Source organism: Balaenoptera musculus, chromosome 1 (genome assembly GCF_009873245.2).
Source record: "Balaenoptera musculus isolate JJ_BM4_2016_0621 chromosome 1, mBalMus1.pri.v3, whole genome shotgun sequence".
Taxonomy (NCBI): domain Eukaryota; kingdom Metazoa; phylum Chordata; class Mammalia; order Artiodactyla; family Balaenopteridae; genus Balaenoptera; species Balaenoptera musculus.
The window spans coordinates 33,732,903-33,752,978 of record NC_045785.1 but is presented as its reverse complement, the minus strand read 5'-3'; the positions used below and the strand labels follow the sequence as shown (position 1 = coordinate 33,752,978).

The 20,076-nt window shown below is 54.0% G+C and overlaps 1 protein-coding gene and 1 pseudogene across 1 annotated transcript; both read left to right on the top strand.

Moving 5' to 3' along the window:
* The first annotated feature begins 293 nt into the window (after positions 1-293).
* Positions 294-6,155, top strand: EDN2 (endothelin 2). The gene is made up of 5 exons (XM_036823887.1): positions 294-362; positions 711-873; positions 2,460-2,582; positions 3,556-3,654; positions 5,570-6,155. Exons 1-5 carry the CDS (start codon positions 299-301, stop codon positions 5,661-5,663), a joined length of 543 nt encoding a protein of 180 aa, XP_036679782.1. The 5' UTR covers positions 294-298; the 3' UTR covers positions 5,664-6,155.
* A 12,397-nt stretch (positions 6,156-18,552) lies between these two features.
* On the top strand, positions 18,553-19,825 carry LOC118905472 (annotated as a pseudogene).
* The last annotated feature ends 251 nt before the right edge of the window (positions 19,826-20,076 follow it).

The window sequence follows — 20,076 nt, the reverse complement described above, 5'->3', positions numbered from 1 at the left end:
GCTCCAGGCTCAGCGGGAGGAGCAGGGGCCTTCCCTCCCCCCTCTTTCCTCCCCCGTCCCGTTCCCCACACCGCGGGGGCTGGGGCGGGCCAGGCGCCCTGGGAGGAGGCGGTGCCCCTGGCTCCCGGCCCACCGGTGCAGCGGGGCAGGGCGGACGGGCAGGGGCGGGGCCGCGCCTGGGGTTATAAGTGGCAGCCAGGGCACCGGGGGCAATGAGCTATCGGCTCAGCTTGGCAGCAGGACGCTGGCAACAGGCGCACTCCCTGCTCCGGTCCAGCCTGCCCACTCCGCCACCACCATGGTCGCCATGCCCACTGCCTGGTGCTCCATCGTTCTAGCCCTGCTCGTGGCCCTGCACGAAGGTGAGCCCCCTGGCCTCGGCTGCTGCAGCAGCCTCTGGGTTTGTTTGTGTGTCTCCCCCTGGGGCTGCTGTGCCCTCCAAGCCAGCTGAGGGCATACAGGGGCAGAAGCCCCGCAGCACGGTGGCTGCATGGGGCTGTGCAATTAGAGGTGATGCAGTCCCAGGGCAGCCACTAGCCTTTCCCACCCAGAGCCGCTGGGGCTTCCCCGGGCTGTCCCGGAGCTCCTGAGCAGTGAGAATGCCAACTTCCTCAATTATGCAAGAGGAGGAGCCCGGCGGGTCCCCCATCCCAGCTGTGCCAGGCGCCCTGACCCACCTCTCCACCTCTATCTCCCTCCTGTGCATGCAGGCAAGAGCCAGGCCGCTGCCCCCCACGCCCCAGAGCAGCCAGCGCCCTTGCCCCGTGCCCGAGGCTCCCACCTGCGGCCTCGCCGTTGCTCCTGCAGCTCCTGGCTCGACAAGGAGTGCGTCTACTTTTGCCACCTGGACATCATCTGGGTGAACACTCCCGGGTGAGCTTCCCTGGGGATCCAAGTGGGGCTGCAGAGGGCAGGGGTAGGGGGTGCTGGCATGCCAGGGAACCTCTGGCACACTACAGCTCTCCCCCGGGTATTGGGCTAATATCAATAGCAAGCAGCTATTGCTTCAACTCCTACGTGGGGGCTGCCTGAGCAATATAGAGGGCTGTCTCATGAGAATCCTCACAATAGCCTGGTAAGAAAGTATTGGCTCCATTTTCCAGACCAGGGTACTGAGGCTCAGAGAGGTTAAGTGCCTCTCCCAAGATCACACAGGAAGGAGTAAGTGGTAGGCGGAGGCTCCATCCTAGGTCTGAGGATGCCAGAGCTCACAGCGGCTCTGCCTTGCTGCCTCTGCATAATGTTCCAAGAATAATACGATCAATGACAGCACCCACGTCTTGACTGCACCAGTCCCTACGCCGAGCACTGCTTGTGCGTTATCATCTCATGAGCCGCCCTCCACCCCCGTCCTCCCCATGAGGCAGGTACTGCTGTTGTCGCCAAGTGACAGATGAGAAACCTGCTCTGTGTCACCTGGCAGAGCCAGGGTGCGGGCCCAGGGCTGTCTGTTCTGTCTGCACCCGCACTGCCTCCGGGCCACTGCATACTTCAAGTTGAAGTTTCTCTGTGTTTGTGTTTTTTTTCCCTTCCCCAAATTACAAAAGACAAGAGAAGCCCGGCACGTAAGCGTGTGTGGAGCTAATCCGCATCCAAACACTGGCTCAGGGCGGGAAGCCTGCCAGTCCCTGCGTGCTGGGTCTACCTGGAGTCTTTACAGCTCCAATCACATCGTCTAAAATTAGCACTGGCACCCAAGGTGCTGGTCCAACCGGCCACAGGGCCCCTGTCCTGCCCCTGGCCCTCCTTGGCCAGACTGAATCTGAACTCGATCTCAGCTGATCACACACACACACACACACACACACACACACACACCATTTTTAAGTCAAAATTCTAAGAAACAACTTTGCTGTATAGTAGAAACTAACACAACACTGTGAAGCAACTATACTCCAATAAAACTTTAAAAAAAACAACAACAGTAAAACAGACTCTAAGAAACATTTGTCACCCTTCCAGGCAAGTGGTGACCAGGTGGGGGCAGCTTAGCTGTGAGCCTGTGTGTTTACTTCTGTGAGACGGCATTTCCTCCCCGCCTCCAGGACAAGCTGAGGGTCTTCTCTGAGAACAGGGGGACCAGCTGCTTCCATCAGCTCACGTTCCTGTCCGGGAGGGCGGCGAGGGGCAGGAAGGACAGCTTCCACGCCCTCCTCCCCATGCTGAGGGTCCTACTGAGCAGGACCGGGGGAGTTGAGGGGGAGCAAAGGCCCAGAGAGGGGAAGGGTCTTGCCCTGGGCCACCTGGCACTGAAGGAGGAGCCCGAGGTGGGACTCCTTGAGGTCAGGAGCTGGTTACTTTTGCTGCCACCCTGGTGGCATGGGTGGCCACCTCAGTGTGCAGTGTGGACAGTCTCAGCTTGCCAGTGGTCCTGGCTTATCTAATCCTCTCTCTCAATTTCTCTCTCTCTCTCTCTCTCTCCACCCTACACCACTACCTTGCTGGCTGCCCGCCCACAGACAGACAGCTCCTTACGGCCTGGGAAACCCGCCAAGACGCCAACGCCGCTCTCTGCCAAGGCGCTGTGAATGCTACAGCACCAGGGACCCTGCCTGTGCCACCTTCTGCCATCTAAGGCCCTGGTAAGTGGGCACCCAGCCCGCAGGGCCCAGGGGTGGCTGCTGGCCTGGATCTGCCCTGGAGGGCAGGGTGTCTGGGAGGCCAGCAGAGGAGCAGAGTGGCGAAATGGGGGCGGGAGGAGCAGGGTCCTAGGGGCCCGGAGGCTGCCCTGGGTTGTTGGGCAGCATACCTTCCTGCGGGGAAGCAGTTGCCCCTGAGTCCCACCCCCCTCACTGCCCAGCTCTGGGGGCTTCTGAGAGCATTACGTCCCTACTCCTGGGCAGGGGGGATTCTCCCTAGGTGACAGCTGAGGCAGCTCAGGCCCAGAGAGGGGACAGGACTTGTCCTGTCAGGCCACACAGCTAGTCAAACGGAGAGCTGGGCCTTCAGCCTTGTCCACTGGGTTTTGGGTTCGGATCTGAGGCTCAGGGAACTTCGGAGCTTTCTCGGTTGAGAAGTAACATTCGGAGTTGGGAGGCCATGGCACCTTCCCAGAGTTGCCACAGAGCTGCTGGGAGAGCCTTTGCCAAGTCTCTGAACCCTCTGGGCCTCAGTTTTCCCGTCTATAAAAGGGATGGAGACTTCCTTCCTTCCCTCCTCCACTTGGAGCATTTGGGAAAGTAGAAACTGACTTCACGATCCCTAGCCTCCTGTTCCCATGACAGTTTACGAGAAACTCCTCCCCTGAGACTCCAGCTGTGGCTCCACCCCTGCCTCAGTTTCCCTTGCAAAGGGCCCGGCTCAGCTGCAGGTGGCTGGATTCTGGGAAGGCCGGCCACCCAGCTGCCTCTTTCTGAGGCTAAGAACACATTCCCGGTAGCTCAGTTTTCCTCAGTCGCCACACCACCTGGGAAAGGAAGGATGCCAGGTGCACAGGGTAGAAATGGATCTGCTCCTGAGGGCGGGTTGAGGGGTGGCGGCTGGGCCAGGCCTGCAGCCAGGTGGCCTCGGGGCCCTGGACAGCCCCTCACTTGGGCCCTAATGCTGTTCGTTTAGGACTGAAGCTGTGGCAGTCCCAGGCAGCGGGTCCTCTGCAGACGTGTTCCAGGCTGGCAAGACATGGGCCACAGCAGGAGAGCTCCTCCAGCAGCTGAGGTGAGGGGCACCTGCACTGATTGAGCGTCTTCTGTATGCCTTGCACATTTCCCAATAGAAGCTCAGAGAGGTGAAGGTGTTTGCCCAAGGTCACACAGCAAGCGGTCATCTGGCTAACTCCAGAGCCTGTGCTCTTAACCACTATGCTCTTTGTTACCACCAGACCTGGAAGTGGACTTTTATAGAGGGTTCGAGGGCTTGTGACTGTGGAAGGTCCACAGGTGTTCATTCAGCCTGTGTCTGAATCAAGCATCTCCCACATGCTGGGGTCCAGAGGGGCCAACTACCCGGCCTGCTCCCTCTCTGTGTCCCAGACTGGATTGCCTCCCTGGCGGCCTCAGCATGGCTCAGCTCAAGGCTTGGCACCCAGGAGGTGCCCATGAACGTTTGTCCAACCAAACTGACTTGAGAACAGAAACCCCACAGCCGGGCTTCCCTGGTGGTGCAGTGGTTAAGAATCCGCCTGCCAATGCAGGGGACACAGGTTCGAGCCCTGGTCTGGGAAGATCCCACGTGCTGTGGAGCAACTAAGCCCGTGCGCCACAACTACTAAGCCTGCGCTCTAGAGCCCACGAGCCACAACTACTGAGCCCACGAGCCACGACTGCTGAGCCCACATGCCACAACTACTGAAGCCCGCGGGCCTAGCGCCTGTGCTCCACAACAAGAGAAGCCACAGCAATGAGAAGCCCGCGCACCACAACAAAGAGTAGCCCTGCTCGCCGCAACTAGAGAAAGCCCGCGCACAACAATGAAGACCCAACGCAGCCGAAAAGAAAAAAAAAAGAAAGAAACCCCACAGCAACCATGCAGCACAGTGGCTAAAGGGGCAGCTTCTGAGCCAGAACTCCCTGACTTGAACCCCAGCCCTACCACAAACAAGCTTTGTGACCTTGGTCTTATCACTTAACTTCTCTGTGCTTCCAATTCCTGTCTGTGAGGCGGGGACAACAGCGCATCCACCTCATGGGCTTGTTGTAGGTTAGACGAGTTGACACACATGAAGACACTCAAACAAGGCCTGGCCTGAGGGAGCTCTGGAGGCCTTTGCCATCCCCACCTCTGTCCCTGAGGGCTCCTCGGGTCTGGCCATTGCCGGGGTGCAGCCTGGCCCCTCGGGGGCTCCCATTTCTGTGGGGAGGCAGAAACATAGGAGAAAAGGCAGGATGGTGGGATAGGTAGGACACAGCATATACTTAGGAACTGTCTTAGGATGAAAAAGTTCAAGACAGGACTTTGCAAGTGTTTGGCACTTCGTCATCAGCAAAGAGTTTGCTTTGCCAACCTGTACTCAGCCTCACACAAGTTGAGGCCTGATTTTATTTTACAGACCAAGAAAGGGGCTCAGGGAAGTTGAGACCCTTGCCCAAGTTCCCATAGCTGGGAACCAAAGCCAACCTCCTAGCTCCCAGTCTAGAATGCCTTGAGCCAGGATGAGGCCACTTGGATGACACCAGAGTCCCCACCAGGGTCTCAGCCAAGTTCAAAGGGCAGCTAGGACCCGTACATGTCTGGGTTGGACCACCTTGAGCTGGACCTGGAGGAATGGGAATTTTAGGAGGTGGAGTCTAGGTGAGCGGAAGGTAAACAGCCTGGAAGGAGCGGCGCGGACAGAGCTGTGGAAGCGGGAAGGCGGTCGGGGGGATCCGCTGGGCTGCTCTTAGCCGTCCAGTCACTCTGGTGGCACTTGATGTTGGACATCAGTTCTGCCAAAGCTCCCTGTGGGCAGAGCAGCTTCTAACCTGGTCTGGCCTCTCCTTGACGTGCAGACCTTGTTTTCAGGGTCCGCTGTGGCCCCCCGCTGACCCCATGGCTGTGAGTAAGGGATCCGTCCCCTATGGCCGCTGTCTCTCACAGGGAACTCTCAAGTGATCTATATTTCCTGAGATGCTTAATTGACCTCTCTCGATTCCAGGGACATTTCTGCAGCCCAGATCCGCTTTGCTAGGCAACAGCAGAAGGCAACAAGGGAGCCCAGGTCTACCCACTCCAGGTGGAGGAAGAGATAGCTCTGGAAGCTGGAGGAACTCTGGGAAGAAAGCCTGCGCGGAGCCGGGAGGAGAGGGGCATCCTAGGGCTGGGAGACCCTCCGCCTGTTTCCTGGGCCAGGAAACCCACCTGCTGGAGTTGGCACAAGCTCTGGCCTCCTCGCCCTGTGGAGGGGGCCTCCCTCAAGGCAGCTCCATGCCCTCCCACTGCCCAGGAAAGCCATCAGCCCCCAGGCTGCAGCCTGGACCCCCATGCTGGCTCTGGCCCGACAGCCCTGCTGAAAGGAACGGCGTGGGGAGTGCGCTAACCTGGGGGCCACATTCCAAGAAGTGTCCTGTCTAGTGGCTGCAAACCAGGAATGATGTGCGGTGGTGGACGTTCACAACTAAGCCAGCTGTAGAGGCTGGATGGGTCTATCCAGGACTGAAGTCCCAGTTGCGCCCCGTCTGTCCCCTCCAGCTCTCCCTCCCCAGAGTCCTTGTACCCTCATACCCGGGGACACTCCTGATGAGAAGGGCCTGGTCTGCTTCACCTGTCTGTATATAACTTATTTGCTCTGAGAACTTTGAAAATTGTGATTATTTATTTTAATGTATTTTTTTAGACTCTCAATTATTTACCTGTGAACTTGTGTTTGTAATAAACAATGAAAGGGTACTCTAGTATCTTGTCTTGGCTGAGGAGGGGGTGGGAGGCATCTCTCAGGAAGGGGCTGCTTGGAAGTGAAGGGAACACAGGAAGGGGAAGAAAAGAGCCTGGGGCAGGTGGCTGAAGCCCTGAGTTCCACGCCCCTGTGCCCTGGCTGGGCATCTCTGGTTGCTAACCCACCCTCTCTGGACTTTTGTCTGTCATGTGCCTGGACAGCCATTTGCAGTTTTTTTTTTTTTTTAAGTTTATTTTATATTGGGGTATAGTTGATTAACAATGTTATGCTAGTTTCAGGTGTACAGCAAAGTGATTCAGTTATACATATACATGTATCTAGTCTCTTCAAATTCTTTTCCCATTTAGGTTATTACAGACTATTGAGCAGAGTTCCCTGTGCTATACAGTAGGTCCTTGTTGGTTATCTATTCTAAATATAATGGTGTGTATATGTCAATCCCAAACTCCCAATTTATCCCTTCCCCCCACCTTTCCCCTTTGGTAATCATAAGTTTATTTTCTAAGACTGTGAATCTGTTTCTGTTTTGTAAATAAGTTCATTTGTATCATTATTTTTAGAGTCCACATATAAGTGATATGACATGATATTTGTCTTTCTCTGACTTACTTCACTTAGTATGATAATCTCCAGGTCCATCCATGTTGCTACAAATGGCATTATTTCATTCTTTTTAATCAGCCATTTGCAACTTTGACATCCAGGGTTCCAGGACCTATGTTTCCATCAGGCCAGTAAGCGATGGCCAGACCTTTCCCAAAAGCATGTTTGGAAGGAGTCAAGACTATGAGGGTGCCAGGACCCACTTCTGCTCTAGTTGCCCTGTCCCGCCAGGGGCCACCCCTGAGGTCTGGAGCAAATCTCTCCAGTGAGGGCTGGGGTCGGAGGGCTTCCACGGCTGTGTGCAGCCCTACTGGCCGGTGATGAGTGTTGTGATGGAGTCACAGCCTGGCCCTTGTCCCTCACCCTGGGCCTGGGACAGACCCTGCTGGGGTCATTCAACACTTCTCTGACTTAAGAAGCCCAGGGCTCTAGGACCGGGTTGACCAATCATGCCAAGGCCCAAGAAGCTGCCCACCTGAGTCCCAGGGATGGCCAGAAGCCAGGGCCACCCCTGCTAGCAGCTGCCTAGACCCATAGCCTCCGTTACTGCCAAATCCCCCTGCAAGCAAGCTGTTCCCTTTTCCCCCGGCCGGCCTCTGCTGGGAATGGCAGGCTGTGGCCTGGGCCAGCTATTGAAAAATAATTCTTTACACACTACTGTAAGCCTGCCTTGTCCATGAAGCCAGCCCCGACCCCCTCATGGGAGAATAACATGTTGACACATATTAAACTCCTACTGTACACTGGCACTTTACCCAGATGAACTCACTTCATCCTTGCCACAATCCTATGACATAGGTACCTTTATTATCCCCATGTTACAGATGAGGAAACTAATGCATAGAGAAGGCGATTGACTTGCCTAAGGTCACACAGCAAGTAAGTGGCAGCATCAGGATTTGAACCCAGAGTCTATAGTACACATGTACGTATGTACGTATTGAATAAACATTTGTTGATTGAATTCATGGATCACCACTGTAATATGACATTGAACAAATCTTTCTCTTTCTGAGCCTCAGTTTTTTAATCTATAGAATGGAAAACAATAGTCTGCACCTTGTAGAGCTGGTGTGAACCCTAAATGGATAAGTTATGGTGCTGGGCTCAGTCGTGGGCCTGATACGAGGCAGGAGCTGCTTGTCAGGCCATCAGTGGTGATGATGTAACGAGTGGGACAGGCACAGAGCTGCAGGACCTGAGGGGAGGGGAGACTGGGGCTGGCTGGGGTGCAGAGGAGTGGTCAGAGAAAGACTCAGGACTAAGATGCTACTGCCATGGCCTCAAAGAAGAGTGAGACTCAAATCAATAGAAAGAAAATGGAGAGGGAGCCCCAGACAGAGGAGACAGGAAGGGTAAAAGTTAGGCAGTGGGAGTGACAATGGCATTCCCCATGGAGGACCCCATGTGGCCAGAACATGGTCAGGGGAGATAGCAGCAGGACATGAAGCCAGAACACCCTGGAGGCCAAAGTAAGGAGGCTGGATCTTCTTTCATGGGCCCTGGGGACCCATGAAAGATCTGCCAGCACCGGGGACCTGGTCAGAGCCCGGCTTTGGAAAAATGCCACCAGAGGGCCTCACAGGGCAAGAGCAAATGAGGAGACAGAAGACAGAGAAGCAAGTTCACTACTGGCCCTTAGGGGTCCATTCTGGGTGGTGAGGGTTGGTGTGATGGAGCTGGCCTAGTCACTTACTTCCTACTGCAGCCCAGGATCCCAGCACACCTCTCAAATCTCACTGAGCCTGACGCCAGGGGAATCTCACTCCCCAGAGGCCCAGCATCCCATTCAAAATGACCCTGCCCCCTTGGAAATCCCAAAGCAACAGCCAAAGGCCAGGCTAGGCAGCTGTGTGGGGCAACCCCAGCATGGCAGGTGCGATAGAGGCCAGGCAGAGCAACGTAGGTTGAGGGTGTGTCAGAGGCCCAGGGAATTAGGCATTCACTGCCCTGGCCAGAGTCCAGAGATCAGCGACCCAAGTGATTAAGTGACAGAGATGATTAAAGGGAGGAGAGGAGGTCCAGGAAGCAGGTAAAGGCAAGAGGATAACATAATCCCCTGGATCCTGATTTTCAGGAAACGGGGGCCCCTGGCTTGGGCCCTGCACTAAAGAGAGTCCTGCTCTAGCCCTCCGCCAGCCATACCTCTCTCCTGAGATAAGAAGTTTGCAGGGTCAAGGGTCGTGGGCACTCAAAGTCTGAGCCTGATTCTAGACCACATTCCAGGTAGCCGGGGCCCCAGAAGTGTGGGGGAAGGTGGGATAGAGTTTAGAAGAAGCAGAGGAAAATTTACGAACAGCAGCGGTCAAGTCAAATTGAACCCTGGGAAGAAAGGTGTCAACATTTTAGAAAGTTTGTCTGGATTTTGTGGGACAAAATCTCCCCCTTTTCCTGCCCTTTTCCGCCTTTTCCATCAACTCTTACAGGTTTTGTCAAGGCTTTCTGAGCCAAGTTTGTGTTCCTTTTGATTGGAACACCAGGCAGAGATAGGCCAGAAGGGGGCACAGTGTGACCCAGATTTATTCGGGTCACACGCACAAGCGGAAGCAGAGGCAGAGGGGAGTCCGGTACCGTGTCCAGGGCTATGTGGCCTGATACATATCTAGGCTACAAACCGGCCCTTTCCTGCCCTGGGCTGCCTCTCCCTCCACCCCCTCACTCAGCCAAGAACCCCAAGGAATTAGTTTCACTCTTGCTTTCTCACTCTCTGAATCTCAGGGTTTTAGGTTGAGAAAAGTCATCTGCTTATCAGAGCAATGAATCTTTGGAATGTGGCCATCCATACATTTAACAATTATGAACAATCACCGTTCAGAGACTCATGAACAAGACAGACACAGCCCCTGCCCTCACAGGCCAAGAGAAGAGCCCTTCAAGAAAGCGCTGTTAATAAGAAGATAGAAGTGATAGCGAACATTTATTAAGTGCTCACTGCACGTGAATTCCTTGGTTCCTCGCAGCTACCTTACGCAGCAGGTTCTATCATTATTATTCCCATTTTAGAGAAGAGATAACGGAAAGGATAAGTAACTCACCCAAATCTCACAGCTAATATGTGGCTGAGCTGGGATTTAAATCTCAGGCTCTCAGCTTGTATGCTGTCCTGCTGCTCTAAGAGGGTAGATCCACAGTGTGATGGAGCCCCTGGTGGGGGAGCCCGGGAGGCTTCCTGAAGGAGGTGATGTCTAGGCCAAGCTCGAGGGAATCAGTCAAGTGAAGGAGGAGGGTGGATAAGAGTGTTCCAGGTGGAAGGAACAGCAGAGGTGAAGGCTCTGTGGGGAAGGGAGCTATTCTCAGCCCCTCTCAGGGAGCAAAACAAGAAGGGGGCATGGGGAAGGCTGGAGATGGGCAGGCAGGAATGGGCAGTGCCCTCCCGAGCGCCTGGCAGGGGGAGGGGCTACGAGCAGGGAAATCCACAGCAGCTGTCACCACCACCTGCCCCCAACCTTGCCACAGCCTCAGACAATTTCTCCCCGGAGAATATTACCATGCCTGAAACACGCCTTTGGATCAAACCACACTTGCTGCCCTTGACGTCTCACAGGCTGGCAGGGAAGACAGACAAGGGCAAAGTGAAGGGACAGGAAGTAGGTAAGTTGTGGGCTGCCCTTCCAGCTGGGGGGTGGGGAGGGGAGGGGAGGGTTTGGAGAAGGAGTAGGGTTTGCACATGCTGGGATGAGGGAAAGGGCTGGAGCATGGAAGGATCCGAATGGAGGCAGCCAGCCTGATCAGCAAGGGCCAGTCTGGGAACAGCATCCAGTGCCAGGAATTCGAACTCGAGCGATGGGAGCCAGCGAAGGTGGCTGGTCAGGGGAGAGAGCCAGGACAGGAGCTGGCCTTGGGCGGCTGGCTTACCCTTGGCCCTTCCCGCCTCCCCAGCCAGTGCTTCCAGCTCAAAGGGGCCCTCCCAGCCCCTCGCAGGGGAGAGCAGAGTGTGGGCCTCTCCTCTGCCTGCCAGGGACCTGAGCCAAGAGCCCTCAGCAGCTCGGAAGGGGGCCATGTGTGGGCCCGCCAGGAACTCTGGAAGAGGAATGTGGCCTAATTAATTCTCCAAAGCTCAGAGGGCCTCGCCTTGTGGGAGCAGCTGCCAGGACAGGCCTGCCAGGACGCCACGGGCCCAGCCCGTCTATCACTGTGTGCGGGGACAGCAGGCTGGGAGGCCCAGAGACAGGGGCCCAGGGGGCCAACCCCTTGCCTCCAGGCACACACGTGTCCTCCAGCCCCTTCACAGTAAATAATGCAATAATAGTAACAGTAATAGCAACAGGCCTTGAGGGCTTAAAGTGTGCCAGGCCCTGTGCGAAGCCTGTTGTACTCACTTCTCATCTAATCATTACAAGGACCAGTGAGGTGGGTACTGTTATGATCTCCATTTTGCAGATAAGGAAACTGAGGCTCAGACGGGTGAATTTCCCGGACCAGGATCCTGCAATCAGAAAGCACAAGCAGGGAAGCTGGGATTTGGACCTAGGGAGTCCGGGCCCCAAGACCATGTTGTCATAACCACCATGCTGGGCTGGCTCAGCAGGGGAAATCGAGGCCCAGGGAGGTGGGATGCCTTTCCCAAGGACAGTCGATTAAAAAAAGGCCCTGGGATAGTGAATGGGGTAAGTACCTGCAGGGAGAAAGGCCACGCCCCTGTCCTCTGCTTGGATTGCCTTCTCCTGAGGTTTCTTATGGGGCTCTTCCTCTCCTGGCCCATAGGTCACCCATAGGGACCTGTGATTCGCTACTCCAGGCAGGCGGGGCTGGAGGAAGCGATCTTGTCTCCTGGAGTCTCCACCCATTTGGTCCCAGTGACATGGTAACAGCACCGCCAGCTGGGCGGCATGTTCTCAAAGACTCCTCCTAGCGACCCTATCCCCGCTCCATGGGCTGGGGGTTGAGGGTACACCATGGCCAAGAGAGACTCAGAGTGGTGCAGAGACGGGCTGGACCAGGGCCTTTCAGCTAGAAAGTGGCAGACCTAGGACAAGATGGGCACCCAGACTGGCCTGAAGCCAAGACTCTGCCCTTCCCCGACAGCAGACAAGAAGGAGGGCAGTGTAGCCACATCCCATCCCTTCTCTGAGCCTGTTTCTCATCCGCTGTATGGCGATAAGAGGACCAGCCTTATAGGCCTGTCCTGGAGTTCATTCATAACAGCTCACACACTATGGGTACTTCTTGTGTCAGGCACTGTCCGAAGTACTTTATTTAATTTTTAAAAATTTTCCAAAACAAGATTTTATTCGTGGCTATATAACATATCACCATAAGGCTGTACCATATGTATTTGTTACTCTGTAGGTGTATATTTAAGTTTGTCCCATTTCCCACCAATGCAATAAATACTGTGTGCTACATTTATACATAAATTTTATATTCATTCCTAATTCCTTTTTTGCTGCATATTTTTTATTGGGACTTAATTCACACCCCATAAAATTCACTCTTTTAAAGTGTACAATTCAGTGTTTTTTAATATATTCACAGTTATACAACCATCACCACTATCTAATTCCAGAACATTTCCATCACCCCAAAAAGAAATACCTCACCCTTTAGCAGTGACTCCCCATATCCCACTTCCCTGGTCCCTATAAGTTAGGAATCTACTTTCTGTCGCTATGGATTTGCCTCTTCTGGACATTTTATATCAATGGCATCATACAATAAGTGGCCTTTTGTGTCTGGCTTCTTTCACTTAGCATAATGTTTTCAAGGTTCATCTATGTTGGAGTATGTGTCGGTATTTCATACCTTTCCATGACTGAATAATATTCCCTCATAGAGACAGACCACATTTTGTTAATCCATTTGTCTGCGTTGTTTCCACTTTTTTGGTTTAAGCACGTTATTTTAGCCCTCAGCGACCCTCTGGGGAGATGCTGTCTTATCATCATATAGACAACAAGATTGAGGTCCAGAGAGGTTAAGTAACCCACACCAGGTCACTTAGCTAGTGAGTAGCAGTGGTGGGCTTTGCCCCGGAAGTCTGGCTACAGAGACCATGGCCTTAACCACTAAGCATCACTGTCTCCTCAGTCAAAGTAAGATAGTGTAGGTCAGCACCCACAGCAAGCAACTGCACCAGAGGTGGCACCCATAGGGCACTTAGCGAAGGGTGGCTTTCCTCAGCAGCATTTCTGAAGGTGGCAGAGCCAGGGTCTGCCAGGAAGAGCCCCAAGCTAGAACAGGGGTGTCAGTACACCCAGTGATAAAGGATTGCTATCTCGGCACACAGGTAGTTCTCCCAGGGGACATCTCTCCACACCTGGGGGGAGCTGCTCCCTCTGCAGCACATCTTTGGCCTGCACCCCAGAGCCCATCTCTCCACCCATCCCCACCTACGCAGCCATGGCTCCTCTCAGGGCCCCAAGGCCCTGCCACTGGGCAGCTGAGGTAGGATCCTTGGGTGAGGTCAAGGTCAGAGCTGCAGTTGAGGTCGTGTGGATGGGTCGCTGCCTCCTCTGGCCTCCATCTACTAAATAATGAGATAAGAAATCTTAATACCTTCTCTTTTTTTAAATTACAAAGTTAGGACAATACATACACAAGAGCTTGTGGCTTTAAAAAAATGAAAAGAATATGGGAGCTTCTAAAATAAAAAGTTTCCTCCTGACCTCCCTCTCCAAGGCAACTACTCTGACAGTGGGGTAAGTAGCCTTTTCCTATGGATTCAGGTATATGTTTTCGAATGTTACAGAGGTGTTTAAAATAATAAATGGTGACATGAGTCACCCTATTCTGAGACCTTCGTTTCTCACTCCAAAGGTGTCTTTCTAGACCAGTACACAGAGATCCACCCCCATCTCAATTTTAACAGCTCCACGTGGTCTCTGGCATGGACAGACTGTTGTTACTTGACCATCACCCGCTGATGGCTTTTGGAAGGCCTCCATTTATCATTTTCATAAACGTGCTGCAGTCAACCCCTTGCTTATACATCTTTGTCCTCAAAGAACCGATTTTTAGACATGACATTGCTGGGCCAAAGACAAGCACATTTTAAATATTCTGCCAAGAATGAGGTTCTAATTTGCAATCTTGTCCCCACTAGGTGCAAGTGCCCTTTTCCTCACAAGCCTTCCAGCACAGCGTTTTATCCATCTCTTGTGGTTTGCTGCTCTGATAGCGAAACCACTTCTTCACAAACAATCTGATGTGCAAAAGACATATGCCTGATGCCACCAGGATTGGGGGGGGTGTGGGGCCTGGAGATGCTCCATGTCCCACCCTATCCCCTGGTGCAGAGGACCCCTCTAGGGTCTTCCAGTGCTGCTCTCCAGGATCCTGTTTGGCTGCAGGCCTGTCCCTCTGAAGCTGACGTGAGCCCGCAGCCCCTCAGTCCTGCCCAGTGGTTTGGCCCTGCAGGGAGCTAAGGATGGAGGCGGGGCTGGCCAGTCTTCTTCCTCAGCTGACCCCACCCTTCCCACATAGATGCGCCTTTGAGTAGGGCGCTCCTGGGGACAGCATTGTCATGGCAAAGCACGTGTGGTGGGGGAATGTGGGCACCTGAACCTGCAGATGTTTTGAGGAGGGGGATCCTGGGGAGTCCGGATTCCCCCTCAGCCTGCGATCCAAACTAGCCTTTTAGAAAAGACTGGATCCTGGTCTTGCCTCTGCCCAGGCCTTGCTGTGTAGACCCAGGCAGGTCACTGTCGCTTCTGGGCTCCAAGCTCCCAGCTGCCAGGCCGGGGAAATCCCTCTCACAGGGTAGGTGCTGAATCTGCTCCCTCTGGAGACTCCACACTTGCCATGCGCATGAGTCACTCCCCAGGGGGAAGAATGGCTCCTCCTGGGAGCTGGCAGACTCAGGGCAAGGGAGGGGCACGGGGAGCAGGGGAGGGGAGACTCCCTCCCTACAACTTTGATGCTGCGTGGTGAGCTTGGCACACTGGAGTCCCACCTGGCTAATGTGAGACCGAGTGTGAGCACACGCACGCAGGGCACACCAACGTGTGAAATGTATTCTTGTGTGCCGACTGGGGATCCTTCTGCTGGTGTCCAGGCATTCAGGTTTGTGTCTCGTGTGATGGGTGCCCATACACAATCCACCTGTGTGCACGTCGACATGTACAAGTATGTGTACCTGAGTGTCCCTGAGAGTGTAAGTCTTTGCCTGGTTGTGGCTGCCTAGATGTGTGTGCATACATGTGCCTACATCCGTGTGCATGCGTGAGAGTGCAGGCGTACCTGCAGGATGTGCATGCAAGTCCATGATTAGGGATTACAGGTGTGTGGGTGCACCATTGACATGAGCGTACAAGCTAATGTGTGTATTTGTGTCTGAGCATGTGTCAAAACACATGCATAGAGTGTCCATAAGTGTCGATGGTGTGCATCCACATGTGTGGATCTAGAGGTGCTTCAGTGTGCGTGTGGGCACAGCTGTGTATGGAAGTATTGCAGTGTGACTCTCTGCTGATGCAGATACACACAAGTGTGCATTTGCACTGCAGGAGGTGCCACCTCAGCGTCCGCAAACGATGACATCTCCTCCAGGGCCCATCCCACATGGCCTGGATCTCTCTCCTCTGCGCACACTGAGGAACCAACAGAGGGACAGTGTCATTGCTTTCATTACAGGCAGATTGATTATTTTAGTAATTAGTAAGTCATTATAAACCTTACTGAGTTTAAGTACAAACATGGATATATCATAGATGCAAAATGCATATGGAATCTGAACACAAAGCATGAAAGTGAAGGATTTCCCACCCCAGTCTGGGATGGCAGTGGTGGATAAGTACACGCAGGGCTCAGAAAAGCAGGAGAGGGAGGGGGCAGAGCAGAGAACCCCTGCCTCCGTTTCCAAGGCTGCCCAGCCCTGACCTCCATCCCCACCCCCACCAAGGGAGATATTGTCCTGGGCCCAGATGTCCCCAACTCTGGCTTGAGTGGGAGTGGGGGAGTGAGGGTGTCAGACCATCCCCTGCTCTGACAGCAGCCAGGCAAGGCAGGTCCCTTCTCAGCCTCCCTCTGTAACTCAGGGATAATCATACCTACTTGGGATTTCTCAAGGAACCTCAAAATATAAGCTCCGATATCTACCCACCTCCTTCCTCCCCTCAGAACAATTTCTACCCGCCCACCCCAGCTCCTCCGCTTCTCTCTCAGCCTGAACTGCCTCCTTGCCCCAGGCCTGACCCACGAACTGCTACCCGCCTGTCCAAACCCACGCCCGTGCCACCACCCAGCCACACATTTGTCATCTCAGCTGGACTGTGAACTCCCAGGGTAAGGAAGGCTCAGGCATTCCTGGGTCCCTAGAGCCCACCCCAGCCTGGCACGGCTTAGATATCAGGCACGATTTGATTTTAGAAACTGAAGATAAGGGTAGGGGAGGGAGGAGGGCTCTGGGAGTAGCAATGTTTGGTAAACACGGCAGGTCGTTGAGTGCCCCAAGACTGGATGAGTCAGCCTGACCCTTGGCCTGGAGGACGGAAGGAAAAATCATTTATCAATCTCCACCAGGTGCCGGCATCACCCATGCACTTGATCCCCACCACGCACCTGGGAGGTAAGCAGTATTTTTATTCCCATTTTATAGATGCAGAAACTGACCCTCAGAGCAGAGGAATCAGCAGCAGAGCTGGGACTCAAGCCCTCCTAACTCAGCACCTTCCCCAGGCTCTCCCCTCATGCTCCATCTCTCCTTCGCAAGCCCCGCCCACATTCCCAGCACTTAGCAGGAGTCTGTGGCTCTATCCCAGGGGCTTTGGAAAATGCCCTCAGGAGCAGCCCTTGATCATAAAGGATAGGGGTGGTGGATAGATACCCCAGCTTCCTCGCGCCATGGGTGGGGCGACCCTGAGGCTGGTTGCACAGCGCCTCCCGGAGGTCCCCGGTGGAGCTGAGCCCCGCTTTCCACCTGCTGCTCACTAACTTGCCTGGGTTGGCTGCCCTTCCGGTCTTACTTCCACGTCCTTTATAGCTTCCTGGAATCACCTCGAAAATAAATCCATGCCCTTGAATCCTAGTTCAGGTCTTCTCCGAGGGCCCCAGCCCAAGACTGAGGGGCAGCAGCCATGGGGGCTATGAGTCCCTGGGAAGCCAAGAGGACCTTGCTGCAAAGGGGTCTCTGCCTCAGAGGCCTTGAGACACGTGCAGGGCCAGAAGCACCTCAGCACAAGTCTGGGGCCATGGGAGGAGCCCCGGCAGGCGGGAGGCCAGCCCGGCTGCAGCTCTAGCGCTGTGCACAGTGTCAGGTCGGGGTGCGGGGCTGCAGGTGCACCAGGGTAAAGAGGGCAGTAGGGTGTGAGTGCAGCAGCTGATGGGAGCAGGGCTTATCTTACTGCCCAAGACCACACCCGTGTCTCCCTCCCTTCTGCAGAACTGGGCCTGGGACACCTATGCCCTGGCAGGCCCCAGGGCAGATCCCGGCTAGAAAACCCCAGAGCCCCCAGCTGACCCTCTCCTGCTCAGTCCCTCTCCTGCTCAGTCCCTCTGGTCTGGGTCCTGGCAGAGCAGGGAGGCTGCCTGGGGAAAGTCCTAGACGGGGATCTGAGCAACTCAGTGCCTCTCTGGGCCTCAGTTTCCCATTCATGAAATGGCACAGGGCCCTGGTGGGGCTGAGGAAGTGAATGAAGGGGTCCCAGCACACCTCAGAGGGATCCTGTTCTCTGATTCTGCCAGGAAATCTTTTGCACACAAAACATTAGATGTGGCATATCTTACACCCCTAAACCTTTCAGAAGAGGGTACTACTTAATGTAGAGGAGTCAAATTCTAATGGTGGAAATTCAAGCATTGGAGAAGACATAGCTTGACTTTGGGGATCGGCCTTCCTTACACCCCTCAAACCACACCATGTCAACCCCCAGACAGGCAGTGGAAAGAGCACAGGCTTTAGTGCCAGACAGACTTGGGCTCAAATCCTTGGTGACTCAGAAAAGCCCCTCAACCTCTCTGAGCTTCAGCTTCGTTGGCTGTGAAATGGGTTGACAACGCCCACTGACCCAGGTAAGCATCTTCAGTCTCCTTTAGTCCTCAGTCTGGTGAGGAAGTAACTCTGATCCCCAGTTGATGCAGTAGAGACCCAGAGAAGAGCAAGCAGGTGCTAAGGAGGCCAGCCCCTGCTCACGTGGGTCCACAGTGGTCCAGGACCTGCCTGCCCCTTGCCCAGGGACCCCTGTGGCCTGGGCTGTGCCCTGTCCATTCCAGCCTTCCCCTGCTTGGCCCAGCCCTGACCCGAGGCTCACCCACTGCCCGGTTCCTGCACCTGGCCCATGAGGCAGCCAGGGCTGGGTCTTCAGTATCGGCATTCCTCTGGGATAAATACCTTTGGCCTCAGGAATGCTGGGGGCTGGGTCAGGAGGTCAAGGGTCCATGACCTTATCCTACTCTCCTGAGAAGCTCTTAAAGCCTCACAGCACCTGGGCGAGGCAGGCATGGCCCAGCCACAGAGGGAAACCGAGGCCCCTGACTTCATCCAGAAAAGGAAACCAGAGGCCTCCTTGGTTATCCTCAGTAAGGATCAGGACAGCAGAAGATGAAAAATGAAATTAAAGCAAGCAATGGATTGGCAATTCCACTTCTGGGTATATACCCCAAAGAAATGCCTAGATATGTTCAACAAAAAATGTTTACTAGAATGTTTAGCTTTTCCTATGGGAGCCACCGGGTTGAGAGGCGCGTGGTCTTCTCCTCTCCCTGCCATGGCGTGTGCTCGTCCACTGATATCAGTGTACTCCGAAAAGGGGGAGCCATCTGACAAAAATGTCACTTTGCCTGCTGTGTTCAAGACTCCCATTCGACCAGATATTGTAAACTTTGTTCACGCCAACTTGTGCAAAAGCAACAGACAACTCTATGCTATCAGTGAATTAGCAGGTCATCAAACCAGTGCCGAGTCTTGGGGTACTGGCAGAGCTGTGGCTCAAATTCCCAGGGTTCGAGGTGGCGGGACTCACCGTTCTGGCCAGGATGGTTTTGGAAACATGTGTCTTGGGGGCTGCATGTTTGCACCAACCAAGACCTGGCGACGTTGGCACCACAGAGTGAATACAATGCAGAAGCGATATGCCATCCGCTCTGCACTGGCTATCTCAGCCTTACCAGCGCTGGTCATGTCTAAAAGTCATCATATAGAGGAAGTTCCTGAACTTCCTTTGGTAGCTGAAGGTAAAGTTGAAGGCTACGAGAAGACCAAGGAGGCTGTTTTGCTTCTGAAGAAACTTAAGGCCTGGAATGATGTGGAAAAGGTCTACGCCTCTCAGCGAATGAGAGCCGGCAAAGGCAAAATGAGAAACCGTCGCCGTATCCAGAGCAGGAGACACTGCATCATCTGTAATGAGGACAGAGGTATCATCAAGGCCTTCAGAAACATCCCTGGAATTACTCTACTTAATATAAGCAAACTGAACGTTTTGAAACTTGCTCCTGGTGGGCATGTGGGACGTTCCTGCATTTGGACTGAAAGTGCTTTCCGCAAGTTAGATGAGCTGTATGGCACTTGGCGTAAAGCTGCCTCCCTCAAGACTAACTATTGATACAACCTCCCCATGCACAAGATGCTCAGTACAGACCTTAGCAGAATCCTGAAAAGCCCAGAGATCCAAAGAGCCCTCCGAGCACCATGCAAGAAGATTCATCTCAGAGTCCTGAGGAAGAATCCACTGAAAAACCTGAGAATCATGTTGAAGCTAAACCCATATGCAAAGACCATGCGCCGGAACACCATTCTTCTCCAGGCCAAGAACCACAAAATCCAGATGGATAGGGCAGCAGTGGCACTAGAAGACAAATCAGATGAGATGGATGTTCCAGGCAAGAAGCCTGTGGTGGGAAAGAAAGGAAAGAAGGCTGTTGGCATTAAGAAGCAGAAGCGTTTGGTGGGAAAAAAGGTGGCAGCGACCAAGGAACCAACAGCTGAAAAGAAGCCCGCAGAAAAGAAACCCCACCACAGAAGAAAAGAGGGCTGCTGCATAAACTTAAATTTGTTTATTTCGTAAAGGTCAAATCATTTTGGACAGCTAATTTTGAATAAAGACCTGATGAAAGAGACAGTGGGAAAAAAAAAAAAGTGTTCAGACTGCCCTGGTGGTGCAGTGGTTAAGAATCTGCCTGCCAATGCAGGGGACACGGGTTCGATCCCTGGTCCGGGAAGATCCCACATGCCGCAGAGCAACTAAGCCCCTGCACCACAACTACTGAGCCTGCGCTCTAGAGCCCACGAGCCA